The sequence below is a fragment of the Diabrotica virgifera genome, chromosome 7 (assembly GCF_917563875.1).
Source record: "Diabrotica virgifera virgifera chromosome 7, PGI_DIABVI_V3a".
In the NCBI taxonomy this organism is placed as follows: domain Eukaryota; kingdom Metazoa; phylum Arthropoda; class Insecta; order Coleoptera; family Chrysomelidae; genus Diabrotica; species Diabrotica virgifera.
Genome location: NC_065449.1, coordinates 60,453,191 through 60,474,690, shown reverse-complemented (window position 1 = coordinate 60,474,690; position 21,500 = coordinate 60,453,191). Strand labels below are relative to the sequence as shown.

At 31.2% G+C, this 21,500-nt stretch overlaps 1 protein-coding gene across 5 annotated transcripts in view; it reads right to left on the bottom strand.

Annotated features, from left to right (window-relative positions):
• Positions 1-21,500, bottom strand: part of LOC114342269 (neutral ceramidase) — a 111,187-nt gene that overhangs the window by 55,429 nt on the left and 34,258 nt on the right. For 3 of the 5 annotated variants that reach the window (XM_050656006.1, XM_050656009.1, XM_050656005.1), the window contains exons 2-4: positions 10,196-10,339; positions 5,239-5,382; positions 1,916-2,095 (exon numbers count right to left, since the gene is read on the bottom strand). In XM_050656006.1, coding sequence (XP_050511963.1) covers positions 1,916-2,095; positions 5,239-5,382; positions 10,196-10,321 — 450 coding nt within the window. In that variant the 5' untranslated portion in view covers positions 10,322-10,339. Of the gene's footprint in view, positions 1-1,915; positions 2,096-5,238; positions 5,383-10,195; positions 10,340-17,414; positions 17,581-21,500 lie in introns of all 5 variants that reach the window. The other 2 variants (XM_050656007.1, XM_050656008.1) reach the window with 2 other exon arrangements.

Sequence of the window (21,500 nt, the reverse complement as noted above, 5' to 3'; positions counted from 1 at the left end):
TTCTTGAGTGAAATTTTCCCGGACTATATTGAGCCAGAGATGTGACCACCTAACAGCCCAGAATTAAATCCGGTTGACTATTCAATTTGAGGAATTTTCGAACAAAATTTGTATGACGGACAACAATTTGAAACCATCGAACAGCTCAAGAATGGAGTTTGGAACAATTTTGAACAGGGTGTAATAAATGGGACTATCAATTTATGGAGCAGACGACTTCAAGAAGCGGTAAACAATAATGGTGGGCCACATTCATAATATTTTAGTCTAAGTTTTAAAATTATTAAATTGTTTTCATAAATGTGTTATTTGTTAAAATGTTATATTTTCCTAATTTATTAAAAAAATTATATTTTCAAATCCTGTAATTTTGGAAAATTTCCTTTTTACTGAAGTACTCTGGATAGTTAACCTCCCAAAAGAGCATATCAGTTCAATTTTAGCTAAGACAGTTTTCATTTGCAACGATCTCAAATGCATCGTTACATAAATTGTTTTATAAGTCCGACCCTGTACGATATTTTTGCTTCCAAATTTGCAGTCACGTTGGGGACTTGTTATGCTATTACCCCTGCAAAAATAAATTAAATCGCCTTAAAAACAAGAAAGTTATTTTCAACTAAAAAATGTACTCCTTTATTTCGGCCCACAGTGTACATACAGACATACAAACATTTATTTTTTTTTATATAGAAAAGGTAATATTTAGATGGCTATTAAAAAATAACAGTTGGTGATAGGAAAGTGAAAATTTAGTGCTAAATGTATATTTTGGTTCTACACCATATGAAATTAAAAAAGAACAGTTTGTCCAAAAAAATAAAAAATAATAATGGGGGGCAAGCCCCCTTTTTACTTAGGTTGGTGGTACCAACTCAGAAACCATCCCGGGTTCATGTACAGCAATTTTTATTAAGGTCATCATATGATGAAATGCATAGATTGTGAGTCTATAAGGTACATACATACATACAGACATACATACATACATACATACAAACATTCATTTTTATTTATATAGATTCTAGTACTAAAAGTAAGTCTTGCTTTAAGTTGATAAAATACACCGTTTTTTTTTTAATTTTGTAAGTTTTTTTTTAAATTCAAGAGATGAAAAATTTTCAAATCAATTTTTTTAGAAAACGGTGTGGCCTACCGACTAAAAGCCAGAGTAGTTTTTAGTACTAGTATACCTCAGTATAATTTAAAGACAAAAAGGTAAGAGATAAAATAATTGTTGCCCTACTCAAAACGGACGCCTATGACCAGTACTAGACATTCGCAATAGATGGAATCGGTTTATCTCTGGAGGATAAAAACTAATTACAAAACGCCATCTTCAAAGAGGTCTAGCTCCCTTAGAAAGCATTTTCGGACTAGGTGAATTTGGTTAAATTGTCCTAAAATTATCTGAGGAATCACCTGTCTTCGTTTGTCGGTAGAGTTTCTGGACACCCTGTATAATAGCTTTCTTTGGCTTTTTTCAGGTTCACCAACTACTATTTTTTACGTTTAGGCGGGCAAGTCGAACCAATGGGCTATTTGATTCATCTCCCGTATTATATTAAATTTTAACGATATTTGCTACATGACTCAGGCATTAGGAATTCTCTTATCTGTTTATCTTCCTCGGTGCGTATCGTTATCTCGATAAATTTTGGAACAGTTTACCCTTTTGTTTTGTCTGTTGCATAAAGGCAGATATTTTTGTAGCAAGGATACCCGTAGAATACATGAAAAAGCTTAGCCATCGTTTACATGTATATTTCAATTACCATACGCCCTTTTTCTAATAGTAGGTTTTACATATTTTGTTTAAAATTCTTATACTTAATAAATAGGGGTAGCTAACTAAAACTATAAGCATTGTTGATTCTTAATTGAATATATGACATACACTATATATGTGACTTACTCGAACTATTCCAGCAACTATTGCATTAAAAGACTCCTTTACAAATCCAAATGCTGATATATCTAATAATATATCTTTAAATTGACCACCTGGAGCACTGTGTGTATGAGTGCCACTAATTAGAGTGTTTTTTAAAGTGTAAATGCCCCCTGGATATATAACATCTAATTTTTCGATGACCTAAAATATAAAAATAGTATTAGTAGGTATTAAGACTCGATAAACTGACAGAAAGGCATCTAATTAAAATGAAAATTTAAATTACGCACTATTTTGGGTGTGATATGAAATTCCAACAAGTAACAATAATTATTGGTCGTCATTTCTTACCAGATTGTTACTAGTCCAGGGCGCATCTGTTTTGAGATGGACGTTGAGAGGTGACTCAAATTTTTTTGCAGAAATTGCTTGAAAATAACTCAAATAATAATATTTGAGCTATCCTCCTACTCAAAATGGTCCGGAACATTGTTTAAATAATCAAAATGTCAAAATATGAAGGAAAAATTCGATTTTTTTATTGGTTTTTTGATTATAACTTTAAAACTTTTCATTTCTGAGAAAAGTTGTACTAACATAAAAGTTGCGTAATTAAATTTCCTACAATACAAAATTGGTTAAAATTTAAAAAAATAGTCACCCTTGTTGCAAAATAGCAATAATTGCGAAACAAACCATACAAAAACAAGTATTATCATTTTAAGTTTTTCAACCATTTATGCTAAACTTAGGACCTTCATATTTTACCCAGAAAAACTTTAAGATATAGTAAAACAACACTGTATATTTCATTAAGATCGGTTTTATAGATTTTGCAAAATAAATTTTGCAATCCAGCTTTCGCAAAAAAAAATCATTTTTTTTTAATGTTGCAGGACTGAAAATAAAGCAGATAGCAAGTTGAGTCTTTTTTTGCTTATAGAAGTGTACTGTACCTTTCATTTGCAGTTTGCAAAATTCAAATCGATTAATTACCACGGCGTCAGGAAATTTTTTAAATAAACATTCATTTTTGGTGCTACGCGCAGGACAGCGGTGTTTTATTCACACAAGTTGATTTCCACCAAAATTTCTTTCAATCTTTATCTAATATATTATTTTCGTACTCTATATTTTGTTGTATTTTAATATTTTAATTCCACAAAAATCAAACTAATTTTATTATTGTTTGTGAAATATTGTTTAAACAATTGCATATGTTTAAAAATAATAAACTTTTATTCTCTAAGTTAAAATATATGAACAAAGAAAGTTTTTGCTAAAAAAAGTGTTATTTGAAAGGATAGACTATGTGTTTTTATTTTGCAATAAACAAATTTATTTATTTAAATCGAAATGTAATAAAAATTAACATGTATCAATCATTATCAAAGGTCATTGGAACTCCCAATCAGAGCAAACTATCCGCTGTCCTGCGCGTAGCACCAATAATTAATGTTTATTTAAAAAAAATACTGACGCCGTGGTAGTTAATCGATTTTAATTTTGCAAATTGCAAATGAAAGGTACAGTACATTTCTATATGTAAAAACAATTTAAACATGCTATCTGCTTTATTTTCAGTCCTGTAACATTTTTAAAAAATGAATTTTTTTTGCGAAAGCTGAATTGCAAAATTTATTTTGCAAAATCTATTGAACCGATCTTAATAAAATTTACAGTATTATTTTACTATATCATAAAGTTTTTCTGGGTGAAATATGAAGGTCCTAAGTGTAGCATAAATGGTTGAAAAACGTAAAATGCAAATACTTGTTTTTGTATGGTTTTTTCGCAATTATTGCTATTTTGCAACAAGGGTAACTATTTTTTAAATTTTTAACCAATTCTATACTGTAGGAAATTTAACTACGCAACTTTTATGTCAGTACAACTTTCTCGAAGATGAATACTTTTAAAGTTATAATCAAAAAAGAAGAAAAAAATCGAATTTTCCCTTCATTTTTTGATATTTTGATTATTTAAACAATGTTCCGGACCTTTTTGAGAGGGAAGATAACTCAAATATTATTATTTGAGTAATTTTAAAGCAATTTCTGCACAAAAATTTGAGTCACCTCTCAACGTCCAAATGTACTAATATTTTTACAGATGCGCCCTGGTCTATACCTTTTTTTAGATTTAGGTGGAATGCTCTTAGCAGACTAGGGAAGGTGTCCCTAGTACTGTTGGACTCAGACAGGACAGGAGAACACGCTAGGGCCCACACATCAGAGTATGATCCATTCGTCCTGCGTGCCCCCCATAACCAGCCGCCTACCAACTAAAACCACCCCCTCTTCCGACCCAGAAAATCCCTGGACCTCTTCCTTAGAGAACGATACTTAAGGATATTCCGCGCAGTCTGTGAATTAAAGCCTAAAAACGGAGAAAAAGTCTCAGATTGCTACATAGTTTTCGAGCAGGAATCTGTTAATCTGTACATATATCCCCTTAAAAATATAATATATCTTTTAACGTCTAGTTGGCTTGTCGACTTTCATAATGTTATTTAATTCTCATATTTTAATTATGTAAATTGAAGATCACTTGAGCGAGCCCATTTTGTGACTAGTTCCATCTACTAATGCATAGACGTTTTCACTGACGATGGTCTGATACGACTGAAAACGTTTTGAATCTTAAGATTTAAGGGGAGGGTATGGTTTGAAATCAACATTTCAAGCACATTTTTGTGATTTTGGCTGAAACCATCGTGCAATTATTTTGTTTTAAATATTTATATTTAAATTAAATAAGCATATTATGTACAATTCAAAGAATATTCAAAAATTTTCAATGAAAATTATTAGAAAATAAACCAACGGTGGAAAAATTTTACAGCCACCTCTAAAGAAAATGGATTTTGCGGTGTTGCGACAGCGTCACAAATGTCGTCAAAAAATGTTGAAAGAAAATCTGTACAAAATTTAAAGTGAACCGGTCGATTCGTTTTTGAGTTACAATGTCCACAGCCTTTGGAAAAGCAGTTTTGAGAAAAAGGCCATTAAAGTTTTGACAACTTCGTCTTTGTTTTCTTTTTTATGTGTCAAATCGTAAGGTGATGCATACCGAATATGTTTTTGAATCACGGAGTAATCTACAAAAGAGAAGGGTAACAGTTGTTGAACGTTTCTCACTACGCTCAAGCTTGCTGGCGCGAAACGGCGACAAAGCGAGTAGAATGATTCCGGGTCCGAGGAATGATTTTTAGAGTGCCATCAATATTTAAATCATTTCTATAGAAATCTACGACCACTTTTAAAATTACTATAAGTCAATAGTGAACTTATTGTAAAATTTAAACAGGTTTTTATTATATTTTGTACTATGGATGTACTTACCGCTTGTTTTACTGGGTGGTTAACCATACCTGCATCTACAGTAACGAATAGTACCCTCGATACAGAATCATCAAAAATAAATGCTCTTGCGAATTGTCTTAAATGAAGACCACAGCCTAGTTGAAATGGGTCTCCGTATCCCATCTGTAATAAAGGAAAAAGTGGAATATCTGTTATCTTATTATAATAAGTCAACTAAAATTAAAAATATTACCTTAGTCGGAAGCACAAAGAAGAAAAAAAGGTTGGAGCGTTTTCATATTAGTTGTCGCACTAGTTATGTTTAAAATTCTTTTTGCGATAATTGTAATGGTCCAAGAGCTGTGAGACATTTTTGAGTAGGTATTTTAGGCAACCTGAAAATTTTTCAGGTGACTCTTCCATGATAGCCTAATACAAAAATGCCGGTCTGGCTGGAGGGTAGCGGTTATTTTCCCCAAACATCCCCCCCAAAGTTAAAAAAAGGGTAAAAATTGTTATTACAAAAAATATCATTGACGTGACTTTAAAGTAAATTTAAATATTCGAATATAAAGAAAATAAACAGGCCAGGCGATTTGAGGGCGATTTTAACTCTGCAAGATACTTGCATGGGCGCCCCAGGATTATTTTCAGGGGATGCATCTGAACTTCAGAAGATTTCATCTGAATCTGTACATACTATTAACGAGTATAAAATATACAACTATACATGCAACGCTATGCACATTCCTTCCGGACAGGGAAGTACAATTATTATTTTGACAGGGTATTTTTTTAATATCAAAAATAAATATTCTAAAAAAGACAGAATTTTTTTTGGTGAAATTTTCCAACTGCCATGTGATCAAACAAATTACGCGTACATATAAATGAAAAGCGCTATAGGTAAGCAGCAGTGTGAGAAAGAGCGTATACCGATAGCTGTTTGCGTTCTCTGTTGTACCTGAGCGAGTCCGTTCGCTCTAGAAAAATCACGTGACCTGGCGATCCCATGTTGTTGTGTCTCGAAACGTTAGAGTAATTATTATATATTATAGTTTTTTAAGTAACTTTTTCTTAATTAAAGGAAAATAATACGTACTATACCATAGATTTTGCAAATATGATAGAAAAAGACAGATTTATTATTATAAATATATAGGTAGAAAAGTATAAAAGTATAAACTAAATTAATTCTGTGTCCGAATCTTGTACTTGTTCTTCAAATTCCTCATCTGTGCTTAAATATTCACTGTCTTCTTCTTCGTCAGACTCCCCTCGAGAGTCAGATTCCTCTTCTACATGATCTGTAAATAGTTGTAATATGTATTTAGAATTAATTAAAAATTAATTAGCGATAATTTAATTGAATTACTACGTATTCTCTGTCCTTTTATACGGAGTCGAAGCCTGGACAATCACAGGCGCATCTGAAGAAAGACTTGCCATTGTTGAGATGTGCTGTTATTGAATAATGTAAAAAATATCATGAACACAGCACGTAACAAACACGGAAACATTAAGAAAGATGAAAAAGGCAAAAGAAATACTCAACACTATAAAGGAAAGAAAGATGAGCCAAAATAAATATTCATTCTCTTCTTCTTCGTCAGACTCCCCTCGAGACTCAGATTCCTCTTCTACCTGATCTGTAAATAGTTGTAAATATGTATTTAGAATTAATTAAAAATTAATGTATAACTAATACTTAATACTTTTCCTTATATTATAAATTACATCATGTTTTTTATTTCTTAGTATATGACCAAAGTAGCTCATTTTTCCTTCCTTCATAGTGGTGAGTATTTTTTTGACTTTTTATCTTTATTAATGTTTCCGTGTTTGTTACGTGTTGCGTCCATGATATTTTTTACATTATTCGATAACACCACATCTCAACAATGGCAAGTCTATCTTCAGATGAGCCCGTGATTCTCCAGGCTTCGACTCCGTATAAAAGGACAGAGAATACGTAGCAACTCAATTAATTAATCACTAATTAATTTTTAATTAATTCTAAATACATATTACAACTATTTGCAGATCATGTAGAAGAGGAATCTGAGTCTCAAGGGGAGTCTAACGAAGAAGAAGACAGTGAATATTTAAGCTCAGATGAGGAGTTTGAAGAAGAAGTACAAGATTCGGACACAGAATCAATTTAGTTTATACTTTTATACTTTTCTACCTATATCTTTATAATAATAAATCTGTCTTTTTCTATTATATTTGCAAAATATATTGTATAGTACGTATTATTTTCCTTTAATTAAGAAAAAGTTACTTAAAAAACTATAATATATAATAATTACTCTGACGTTTCGAGGCACAACAACATGGGATCGCCAGGTCACGTGATTTTTCTCGAGCGAACGGACTCGCTCAGGTACAACAGAGGACGCAAACAGCTATCGGTATACGCTCTTTCTCACACTCCTGTTTACCTATAGCGCTTTTCATTTATATGCACGCGTAATTTGTTCGATCACATGGCAGTTGGAAAATTTCACCAAAAAAAACCTGTCTTTGTAGAATATTTATTTTTAATATTAAAAAAATACCCTGTCAAAATAATAATTGTACTTCCCTGTCCTGAAGGAATGTACATAGCTTTGCATGTATAGTTGTATATTTTATACTCGTTAATAGTATGTACAGATTCAGATGAAATCTTCTGAAGTTCAGATGCATCCCCTGAAAATAATCCTGGGGCGCCCATGCAAGTATCTTGCAGAGTTAAAATCGCCCTCAAATCGCCTGGCCTGTTTATTTTCTTTATATTTGAATATTTAAATTTACTTTAAAGTCACGTCAATGATATTTTTTGTAATAACAATGTTTACCCTTTTTTTAACTTTGGGGGGGATTAACTACAAAGTTAATGGAATTTTATTATCTCATATGGTCAATAGACCTCTAAATTATAAAAACCCGCGGAGTGCTACCATTTAAATGGGTGCGTTTTTGAGAAAGGGGTGAATTAGTCCCTAGGCACAGGGTGGATTAGGGTGAGTTCTACGCATTTTAAGTACAAACACGTCTACAGGAAAATTGTTCCAGGTTAAATTTACTATCTAAATATCACGAAAAAATAACTAGCATTCTTCCTCGTTAAAATGACGTTTAGTAGAGGTCTCTAGGGTTTCCAAAATAGGATTTTTCAAAGTTCGCAGCTTACAGCATTTTTGAGCCATTTTCCCCATTATTTCGCAACCATTGTTCTGTAACTATTTTCTACGCTTTTCTAGGTATGTATATGCAATGGTAAACTTAGTAGAAAGAGGAGTCCATTACCTTTAAAATGGTTTATTGTATAAGGTTTTACGACTATTTTTAAGCAAAGTAGGCTTTTTCAAGGTTTTATACTTTTATGATTTTTCATATTTTTTATGATTATTTTTAGAATTTTTCATTATGACTTTTTTCTTGTACATTCAGGTATATACATTGTGAAATAAACAAAGCATATTTTCTCTACTTTAAAATAGTGTATTGCAAAAAATTTTAGCCCTATTTTTAAAAAAGATATCCGTAGGATATCCAAGAGTATCCGTAATTTGAGAAAAATTTTAAAATTTCTCGTTTTTTTTTAATTAGAAAAATATAATGGCATATTATAACATAATTTTTAATTTCAAATAACTTAATTTAATAACATTTTCGATATTTTGAAATATAAAACTACTTTACTCTTGAGCGAAATTCATATTTTTTTAGGTTTTAGACTATGCAGAGCATTTTATAAAAAATAACTTTTTTCATAAAGTTAATAATAAAAAAGTTTTCCATATGTTTCCAGCTTAGTGGGACCTATTGCATGTGTATGTGACATTTTGAAAAGGCATATCTTGTTTAAAAATAATCCTAGAGTTTTTTACAATAAACAGTTTTAACGTAAATAAAATAAGTTTTCTTTTTTATTGTACAATGTATATACCTAAATATACAATAAAAAAGTTATAATGAGAAATTTAGAAATACTCGTAAAATATATCAAAAATCAATAAAAGTATACAACTTTGAAAAACCATATCTTTTTTAAAACTAGCCACACAGCTTTTACGATAGACCATTTTAAAGATAATTGATTTTTCTTCCTATTAAATGTGTAGTCCGTCCGCTATAACTTTTCCTATGCGGTACGATTCATTTTCAATCAAATTAAGTCAAAACATAAATTGAAACGAACGTCGATGTGTATATACATTTTGTATACTGTATGTATACTATATACTACACACATCGGCCTACGTTTCACTTTCTGTTTTGACTTAATTTGATCGAAAATGAATCGTACCGCATGGGAACAGTTATAGCTGACTGATTATGACATTGCATATACCTAAAGCTGCGTAGAAAAAAGTTACAGAACAATGTTTGCGAAGTAACAAAGAAAATGTCCCAAAATCGCTGTGAGTGGCGAACTTTAAAAAAGCATAATTTGGAAACTGTAAATCACAGGGACTTATACCAAAGGTTACTTTAAAGAAAAAGGATAAAAGTTTTTTTTTGTGAAGCAATGCCTATACCTATATCCTAACTGAAAAAAGTTTTGGGATAAAAAACAAAATTGCTATCTTTTCTGTTTTTTCTTGCTTTTCTTTTGAATATATTTTTGTAAAAAAATATTTTGACTTTAAAATGTGATATTTCTATAGTAAATTTAACCTGAAACAATTTTTTTGTAGACATGTTTGCACCAAATATGCATAGAACTCACCCTAATTCGCCCTGTGCCTAGGGACTAATTCACCCTTTTCTCAAAAACGCACCCCTTTAAATGGTCGCACCCCGAGGTTTTTTCATACTAAGAGGTCCATTGACTATATGAAACAATAAAACCTTGTTAACGTTGTAGTTCCTTTCTAAAATACATAATCAATAGCCTATTGCAAAGCAAATAGCAGTAGTTTTGACAAATGACACCTTTATGTTAGGCAGATTTATATCCAGTAGTTATTAAATAACAGGAGATAATCATATATATGTTTCTTACCAATGTTACATCTGCTATAGGTCCAGTACAGTCCGCTCTACCAACTCCTACATTATATACAGCCTCTACAGTTCTGTAGGTAATAAATAGTGTATAAAACGAAACAATAATATGTAGAGCATTCATTTCAAACTATGTGGAGACCTAAAAGTAATAAAAGTTAAAAAAAATTGCATAACAACGGCGTCTATTATGAAAACAAGTCAATAGAGATATGTTGTCCCAAATTGAATAAAAAATTCAAAATGATTTTTAATTTGAAATATCTCAGTTAACATTAATCAAGATATCACATAGATCAAATATCTCCCTATACCATTGCTTTATTGGTGCTAAAAATTGGGACTATTATTGGGAGCTATAACTCTGCTTCTACTAGGTGTAGAGACGTGATGTATACACCATTTTTTAAAAATTTTTACAGGCTATATCTTTGCTAAAAATGTTTTTTCGACAAAAAACTTACTATTTGAGTTATTTGCGAAAACCGTCTAAAAGTGTGGTTATTTTGTTGACAAAATGAACATATTCACTGCCAAATAACTCGAAAAGTATTGACTTGAAAAACTCTATAGAACAAAAGTTACTTAAAATTAGCCGGTTTATCCATTTCCTGACTTTCTTTGGACGAATATTTTTCACCCGCAAGAGGGGGTGAAAACCACCTCCAGGGCAAAAGCACATATCGGCACAATATCACTTTTTTTCTTTGACTTGTTAGCTATGTGTATGCCAAATTTCATGTCAATCCAAGCGGTTCTTTAAAATTTAGAGGTTTTGCAATATTTTACCGTTAAAGAACGGACTAAAGTAAAAGTTTAATAAATTATGCTTTTTTATTTAAATATATATTTCGCATTCTTGAAAATTTTGTATATTTTTGTAAACATTGACGTCCTTCAGGAAGGAGAAAGCTACTTCATGACTCAAATTTTGATGCGAATAAATATATATTCCTTCTTGCTCAATAAAGCTGTATAATGTATGACGTGACATTGTAATTTACCAACGAGCAACTACAAGAAAAGTGAGGAATATAGTAGGAATAGTGCATGAGCTGCCAAAGTAATGCAGCTAAGAGAATCACGAAAAAAAATATAGACTGTTTTTCGATAGTAATTTTAGTACATACAAAGTGCGTTCGCGGGTGCCTGTCGTCGACTAGTCGGCGATAAATTAGCAGCAAAACGCATGCGCACTTAAAAATGATAGGAATAATATCGTTAATAGATAAATATGCAAGGTATATTTACCTACTATAATTCAATAATTAGTTATTAATATTAATTAAAAGTAAATATACCTTGTGAATTTATCTATTAACGGTATTATTTATGTTAAGTGAAGTTAGAATTTGTCAACTGTACCCGCGAAAGCAAATATAGTTTATTTCAGTTCCTTAATCCAAAAAAGGTTTGTGCAGTTATGGTTGAGTCTGTAAGAGTCAACTGTAGAGTCTGGAATTAACCTGTTGTTTAAACAGTTAAATAATTATTCAGTTAAAGGTAGTTAAAAGATTAAATATTTACAATGTTACTAATAAAACACTCGTATTCTAAGGTTATTCCGTATTTATATCTAGAATAGTTATTCTAAGTATAAGGTTGATATAGTACGAAAATAATTTGTTACTAATAAACTCGGTATAAGTTGGATATAAGTATTCCAACTTTATTCGGAAATAATAGTTTGGCAACGTCACAACCTTCTGCACAAATACATAGAACAATGATATAATATATAATATAATATATAATATAATATATAATAGTAATATTATTATATTGTGTCAAATATGTCAGTTTTGATTTTTCTCTGTAACTGACAATCCAAATTAACCTAGGCGAAAAATTTTTTTTGAATATTCGTGTAAAAATAACAGCTTTTCAAATCCCATAGTAAATTTAGTCCACAGTCAATATTAACAGAGTTATTCAAATTTTTTATAAGCCAAAATTGACTCTACTTTTGTAAAATGTTTTTGGGTATGGTATAACTGAGTTTTTATCAATATTGACCGTTCATTGGTTTTAATTGATTTTTTAAATACGTTTTTCTACAACCGTGTTAAAAATGCAATTTTTAGCACTCCATACGAGCGTTAAAAATAATACTTTAAGGCACTATTGTTTGTTTTTTAACCAAGAGGAGTGATTCAAATTTACCGCGCCGTAATGCTTGTTTCTAATTGGTCCAACCGCGGGCAAGTTTACTCCACTGTTATTAACTTTTGACACTAATGACATTTCTGAAATTTTGGAACTTCTGTCATTTTATAGGTTAATTAAGTATATCGGCGATTTTTTGTGTTTTCTGCATTATTCCTTTAATTTTTAGATTTTTAGTCCGCTTTTATATAAAAACAGTTGTTTTTAGAACTCTTTAGCGATGTGTTAGTATAATATAATATGTATGGATTATCATCGAAAGCTGATATGATCAACCAAAAAAGAAGATGAATTTGGTGACGTTTCTAGTAACTTTCTTGGGTGTGAATCTGTCTTTTTAGTTTACTCCTCTTGGTAAAAAAATCAACTATAGTGCTTTAAAAAAATTTTAAGGCACTGCAGTTCGTATTGACCGCATATGCAATTTTGATGTAATGTCAAAAAAATATACAATTGGAATGTCAGTCAAGTGCAAGTAAAAGTTTTTATAGATATTGTCCTGTAATTACGTTTGTAGAAAAAATATTGTATGATATGCGTGTTAAAAAGTACATTTTTAAGGACTCATGTGAATTGCAGAACTCGCTTTCGCTCATTCTGCAAACTTTCACATGCGTGCCTTAAACGTGTACTTTTAACACTTATATCATAAACAACTATTAAAATACCAGTATTCTTCTGGCATATGGTTTCCACAGAATTTTTTTAATCATTATTATTTTCTGAACAATAACAATGCAAAAAGAGCTCTTTGGGATAAAAAATTGAATAAAATTTAAACTAATTGACGAATCATTTTGAAATTGTTTGTGCATTATATGGACTGTTTGACTCAGCTTTTCATACAACATTAAATTCAAATAAGTGAATCACCTATTAAGTTTCCTAACAACCTTACACCATCTTTAGAAAAACTGACATTTAATTCTGAATTCCTTATCGGTGTATTGCGAAAAGGGATTTATTCTATCTTTGAAAAGTTTCCTTTTTGGGTATTTTCTATCATGTTAATTAAATTTTCAACTTCTTTGACAGCCGCAACACCTCTGAAACACATTTTTTTATTTTATAATTACTTAAAAAATAAATCAAAAGATTATCTGTCTTACTAATAAAACACTCGTATTCTAAGGTTATTCCCTATTTATACCTAGAATAGTTATCCTAAGGTAGATATAATAATTTGTTACTAATAAACTCGGTATAATTTAGATATAAGTAATCCCACTTTATTCCGAAATATTAGTTTGACAACGGCGCAATCTTCTACACAATTGCATAAAACAACGATATATTGGGTGAAATATGTCAATTTTGACTTTTCTTTACAACTGACAAGCCAAATTCCGTCATTTTTTGATGAATTACCGGCAGTTACTTTTCCCTTTATGAGTCGTATAAACTCAAAAAATGTAGATTTTCAACATCAAATTTTACTTCATAATTTTTTGATGGGCTATGGCAGGTTGTATTTTCTGCTATATTTTAATACATTGTTATTTCTTATCTTGTATGTTGAGTTTGAGTATTTTATAAATTGGCTTCGAATAAAAGAGAACTTTCTATTTTCTCCTATATTTTAATAAATCGTTATTTCGTATGTTGAGTTTGAGTATTTCATAAAATGGCTTCAAATAAAACAGAACGTTGCATTAAATGGGAAAGTGACGAAAAAGTAAACAAATTAATTTATTTTACTTATAAATGCAATGTAAATATATTAATTTCAGCATATTTTAAAGAATAAAAGAAAGAAAATAAAGACCTTATTTTTCTTGTAGAGTGGAGGATAAGCCTCCTCCTCGCTTGTTCAGAATAAGTGAATCACCTAATAATTTTTCTAAAAACCTTACATCATCTTTAGGAAACCGGATTTTTATTCTGCATTCTTTGAAAAAGAATTTATGCTTTCTTTAAATGTTTTCCTTTTTCGTGTATTTTCCATCATGTTAATTAAATTATCAACTTCCTCGTTAGCCGCAATACCTCTCAAACACATTTTTTATTATATATCTACTCACAAAACAAATAAAAAAATTATATATTTTTGTGTCTGATGACTTTGACAGTCATAAAATAGGTTATACCAGACTTAAACAAGGGTGTTGATCGGTATAAACTTGGACTAAATTCTTATACCAAGTATAACCTATACCTAAGGTATTCCATTTTTATTGGTAGTGATTTTGCCTATACCTGATTTATTCTCAGTATAACTTTTATACTTGGTTTATTAGTATTAGTAACAGTTTGAGTGAATTACTTTAGTACACGATGGGGTAGAAATTAAACGCTGTGATGAATACAAGTACCTAGGTATGAAAATAAGATGGAATACCCGATGCTGCTATAAAAGACAGAAACATACAGGGTAGAAAAGCTTTCTCTGGGTCCAAACAATATCTAAAGCGAACAAGCAGCTCATGTGCAATACCATACTTAAAACTGTAATCACATAATGGCAGTAAAGTTTGGCCAATCAAACAAAGAATAGAGAAAATGTTACTAGGAACAGAAATGGACTTCTGGTAAAGAGTATCAGAAAAATCAAGAAGAGAGCAGATACCAAAAGAGAGAATACGATAAATAATTATGGGTGTAACGAATAGAATAATTGATGACATAGAATCAAAACAGGTAATATGGTCTAACTACTGCAAAGCCAACTAAGCCTAGTAAGATATATCTCCCCCCCTTAGAAATACCCAAACGCTCGAACACATATCACAGCAGATAAATAGTAAAATGCACATAACATCAAATATACCAAACGAAAACAGATAGTTCTGTACGATGACGAATGTTGGTACGATATTCAAAACTCGATTTTAGAGGACGTAAGGGAATCTTTAAAAACACCTACAATGTTGGCAAAAAATGACTGGATGACCCAAGAAATTCTAGACCTGATGGAAGTTCGACGAAAATACCAAAATAGAAATATTATCAAATACCGTGAAATCAACAAACTCATAAAAAGAAAAATTAAACAGGCCAAAGAATCCTGGCTCGAGAATTCATGTAAAGAAATAGAAGACCTCCAAAAAAAAGCATGACAGTTTCAACCTCCACAAGAAACTAAAATATACCTCCGAAATTATAAAACGGAAAAATGCTCACGTACTTAAAACCGCAGACGGAAAAATTTGTGATCACGAACAACAGTTCAAAGAATGGGAGAGACACATCAGTGATCTTTTTGACGATGCTTCTCGAGAAAATGCCCCAAATACTACCTGTGACAACCAATTAGACAGAGGTCCCAGTATACTGAAGTGAGAAGTCATAAAAGCAATACAACAAGCCAAAAACAATAAAGCACCTGGACCAGATCAAATCCCTGTTGAGCTACTTAAACTTTTATATGAGGAAAACATTACCTACTTGACTACTTTCTTTAACAAAATTTACAACGAAGGAAAAATACCAGATGATTGGTTGGAGTCACTGTTTATAACATTACCAAAGAAAAGCAGGCCCACCAAATGCAGCGATTTTAGACTAATCAGTTTGATAAGTCACAAACTTAAGATACTTTTACGTATTATACAAAACCTAGTATTCCTTCTGTGCGAAACTAGAATGGGCAATAAGGAATTTGGATTTAGAAATGGTCTAGGAACTAGAGAAGCACTATTTTGTATGCGCGTTCTATTACAAAACAGTTGTGAATTCTGAAAGAACGTTTATGTTTGTTTCATCGACTTCGAGAAGGCATCCGACCGAGTGCAATATGATACATTTTTCGATTGCCTGCAGGTCGCAGGACTTGACCACTACGATATAAGACTGCTGAAATACTTATATTACAAACAAGTAGCCTCTATCCAAATTGGAGACAGTCATACTGAAAAACTGCAGATAAAACGTGGAGTACGACAAGGTTGTGTTTTATCACCCACCCTTTTTAATCTGTACTCTGAAAAAATCTTTAGGGAGGCTTTGGATGACAGACAAGAGGGAGTAAGGCTAGGCGGAGAAGTAATCAACAATATTAGATACGCTGACGATACAGCCATTCTTGCTGAAAATTTACAAGATCTTCAGACACTACTAAATCTAGTCAGTGAAGCAAGTTATCGAAGAGGCCTTAAAATCAACATTTCAAAAACAAAGTGGATGGCAGTTGGAAAGATTAATATAGATCAAGGTCAGCTTTCCCTTGATGGAGAGGAGTTAGGACGGGTAAATCATTTCAAGTACCTTGTCAGCTGGTTAAATGTAAATTGTGACTCTGATGAAGAGATAATAACTAGGATCATATCACGGAAGGCTTTTATGACCTGGAAACCAGTTTTATGTAACAGAAACCTGTCGATGAATATTCGAAAGAAGTTGCTGAAGGGTTATGTGTGGTCTATCCGATTGTATGGTTGTGAGACATGGACGTTAAAAACCACAATGCTCAACAAAATAGAAGCATACGAATTATGGTACTATCGACGAATCCTAAAGATATCGTGGGTTTCGCACACTTCCAATGAAGATGTTCTTCAAATGCTGAATTCAGAACGTCTGCTCATAAGCATCATAAAGAGGAGAAAAATAGAATACTTCGGCCATATAATTAGAGGACCTAAATACCATCTGCTTCGCCTTTTAATACAAGAAAAAATGGAGGGAAAGAGATGGATTGGTCGAAAGAAACTTTCATAGGTGCGTAATATTAGACAATGGTGTGGCTGCACAGTAGAAGAATTATTCTGCGCAGCAGCCGATAGAGAGAGATTTCAGGAAATTGTAAACATGATGACGGCCAACGTCTGAATACAGACACGGCACCTAAAGAAGAAGTTGTACCGAGAATGCCAGATGACAGGATCCCTAAACAGATTTTGGCGTGGACAACACAAGGGAGAAGGAAAATAGGAAAGCCGAGAAGCTGGAGGGGGAAATTGAAAAAGAACCAGAAGCAAGAAAAATTCCTCCAGGTCTATGGTTAAACAGAGAGGCATGGCGGTTAGGAGTCGGAAGGCCTCAAGGAACGCTGCAAACCGATAGTAGTAGTAGTATTATTACCTTAGTTTAGATCTATGTAAAATTGTACTTACATTCATTTATATCTAATAATGATCCTGAACAGCTATTCAAAAGCTCTGCAAAACCATAACTTATTTCACTTTTGCTTGTTTCTAATTACTAACTTTGTGTGTTTGGTTAAAATGATTAAAACTTGGCATATACAAAGTTTAAATATTGTTTTTTCCTGCGATTTGCCTAAAATTATCGATTCAAAAATTATGTGTTTCTTTTAATTATTTTAGGGCTTTGATCGAAGACAATAAATGATTACTAAATATATTGCTAAATACATATTGGAATTTTTATACATTTACATATATTTGAATTTTAAAAGTCTCGTGAATCAAAGCAAAATACTAATACTAACACAAAACCGTCAAAGTAAGTCTTTAACTTTTTGCCTGATTTTGAGTTAATAAAACAATAATGTAAACAAAGGTACAAAAGATCCGTTAGATAACAGCTTTTAAGTAAGTCACAAACTAGAATAATCAATAGCAATAACGGCTTGATTAATTTTTTTTTAATTTGGACCACTTTTAGCCTGGGTGACTTCTTGGACTTTATTCTGGGATGTCTCACGAATGTGATTATGCAAAAAAAAATCTCATGGGAATATTTTTTCCAACGAACCCGTCATTTTCGCCTTGTCTATCTATCTTGAGCGGTTCTTAGTGTCGAATGTGTGTTCATATCTGTCCAGTCTCTTACTTTCTTCAGCCAGGAGCATTTTCCTTTTCCTGGACCTCTTCTTTCTTCCGCTTTCCTTCCATTATGAGTCGACAAAAGTTGTATCGTTTTCTTTTGTAAATATGTCTTAGATAACTCGTTTTTCTGTTTTTTACAATATTAAGGAGTTCCCTCTCAGCCCCATTTATCTCAGCACCTCGTTGTTGGTCGCGTGCTCTGTCCAATAGATCTTCAGCATCCTTCGAAAAACCCACATCTTAAAGACTTCTATACGCCTCATACTTGTAATTCCAAGAGTCCAGGTTTCCACTCCGTATAGCGATATGGAATAAATAAATGTTTTTACAAATTGGTATCGGATATCAAACGATTAATTAGAGTTTATAAGGATTTTTTTTCAGTCTTTGAAAAGCGGACCTAGCATACTATAATATAGGAGCAAGTATTTCGACCTCGTGGTCTTGATCGTTTGTTTTCCATCAAGCAATATACTGGAATCTTTGTACGGGAAAAGAAAAATTTAAGTTAATATACAGCGTGTCTACTTAAGTAGGAAATGATGGGAAACTTTTTTATTATTAATTTTACGAAATAAAGTTATTTTGCATAAAAAGTTCTGCATACTCTAGAACCTATTATTCAGTCATCAGATATCAAATTTTATCAATATTATACGAGTTATGTCAAAAAATGTGAATTTCGTTTAAGAGTAGAGTACCTTTATTTTTCTCAATATCGAAAATTCTTATAATGAAAAGTTGTTTGAAATTAAAAACTAATATCAAATATACAATTACATGCTTCTAATTGAAAAAAAATATTTTACAAATTTTTCTCAAATTTATACATACTTAACTTCGTTTTTTTAATACACATATGATAACTCTTTTATTATTAGTTTTAAGTAAAAAGTATTCTGTATAAAAAGCTCTGTATGTCCTCACACCTAAGATACAACCATCAGATAACACATTTTATTAATTTTATACGAGGTATGTCAAAAAATATGAATTTCACTCATGAGTAAAGTACCTTTTTCTACGACCGTTTAATAATATGCTCATTATTCGCTATTTTTGAAGTCACGGGTCATTACTCACGGGCTGAAGTTAGGTTCAACTGGCGAATGTCACTTTTAATATTAGTCTTGCATAAAATGCAAATAAAATTACTTACTTAAACTTGTTTATTTAACACAATAATTATTGTAATGTATATCAATAATTAACTTCAAAAAATTTTCAAATGATTTTTAACTGTAACAATGCGTTAGTATATTTTTTACTTTTATACCTTGTTTACTATTATGAATTTTGACGTTTACCATTTTCAATGACAGTGATATTAGCGTATTTGGTGTGTTTATTGGAATTTAAAACTTATATTGTGTCTATTTTATAAAGTTATCTTGTGTTATATATTCTAAATATATTATAACATATTATAGATAGTTACATTATTATATTATAATATATAGTTAAATATAAATCTGCATTATAACTTCTTAAAAATACGTCAACGCACCGGTAATAGCCATTTCCTATTTATTACAATGACAGTAGGTACAAAATACTTATAATTTTTCGGAAATGAAAATAATTTGAATTGATGAATATTTCTTGTTGTATCTTTTACAAAACATAATTAAAACAGCTTTGCTAATTAATAGTAAGCAACCAATTATTCAGTCGTGTACTATTGGTAAACAAAATTTATTTTTGTAACTTACTATTTAACAAAATAATTTTAATCTCGAGTAGTAGATAATTATGTTGTTTTACTAATTAAAATAAAAAAAGGTAGTAGAAAAAGTATAGTATTCTACTTGCAAATTTCATCATCGTGAGTAATAGCCATCAATACATGCTCGTTGAATAATATACTATTATTTTTCACAATAATGAAAATTGTTATTAAACAAACTTGTTTAGAATTAAAAAGTACGTTTCAATATGCAATTACATCCTTCTAATTGAAATATTGTGAAATATGAAGGTACTATACTCATGAGCGAAATTCATTTTTTTTGACACACCTCGTATAAAATTAATAAAAATTGATATATCATGGTTGTATCACAGAATTTAGACCATGCTGAGCGTTTTATAAGGAATAACTATTTTCTGAAAAATGAGTAATAAAAGAGTTATCATATTTGTAATAAATAAAAACAATGTTGGTTACCTATTCATAAATTTGAGAAAAATTTGTAAAATATTTTTTTTTCAATTAGAAACATATAATTGCATATTTAATCTTAGCTTTTAATTCAAAACAACTTTTCATAATAAGAATTTTCGATATTCAAAAAAATAAAAGTACTTTACCCCTAAACGTGATTCATATTTTTTGACATACCTCGTATAATATTGATAAAATTTGATATCTGATTATTGAGTCTTAGGTTTTAGAGCATGGAGAACTTTTTATAAAGAATAACTTTTTTTCGTAAAATGAATAATAAAAAAGTTTCCCATATGTTTGCAACTTAAGTAGATACGCTGTAGATTGAAATTTCAAGAAATGCAGTATACAAATTATATTTATAACTTTAGAGGTCACCAGGAAACTAAAATTGCTAATGAACTGAATAGGGAAGTCAAAAAACAATTAGATGATCATCGAAATGAAAACTGGGACAACTATATCCAGCAACTAAACCCAAATAAATCCGCGTTCTGGAAGCTATCTAAAATACTAAGAAAAGATAAAAAACCAATCCCTCCTTTACACGGTGAAAATGGAATTGTGTACACAGAAGAAGACAAAGCGGAAGTAATGAAAAACACGCTAGAAAGAGAATGTAGGGAAAACTATCATCCCGATGAAGATCTAGACTTCACAGAAGAAGTCGAACGAAGATGTAGAATTCTAAAAAGAAGAAAGGGCATTATAGGTATTACACACACCTCCCCTGAAGAGGTCAGACACCTGATCAAGCGTACTAATGCTAAAAAAGCTCCAGGACCGGACAAGATTACAAACAGAGCTCTGAAAAATCTGCCAGGAAAAGCAATAGTGTACATAACAAATTTAATAAACAACATCTTAAGACTAAGACATTTTCCTGACAGATGGAAAGAGGCTCACGTAATCATGATTGGAAAACCAGGAAAAAATGGTACATTTCCACAGAATTATCGACCGATAAGCTTATTATCAGCATTAAGCAAAATCGCAAAGCGGGTCATATTAGTTAGGCTAAAAGAAGAATCTGAAGCAATCGGAACAATACCTGAAGCACAGTTCGGATTCAGATCCGAGCACTCGTGTGAACTTCAAGTGCTGAGGTTAACAGAATATATCACGAAAGGGTTCAACGAAAAGAAATATACAGCGGCCGTCTTTCTAGACGTCAGTAAAGCATTTGACAGGGTCTGGCACGACGGCCTGCTGTATAAAATGAACCAATATGGTTATAGTGA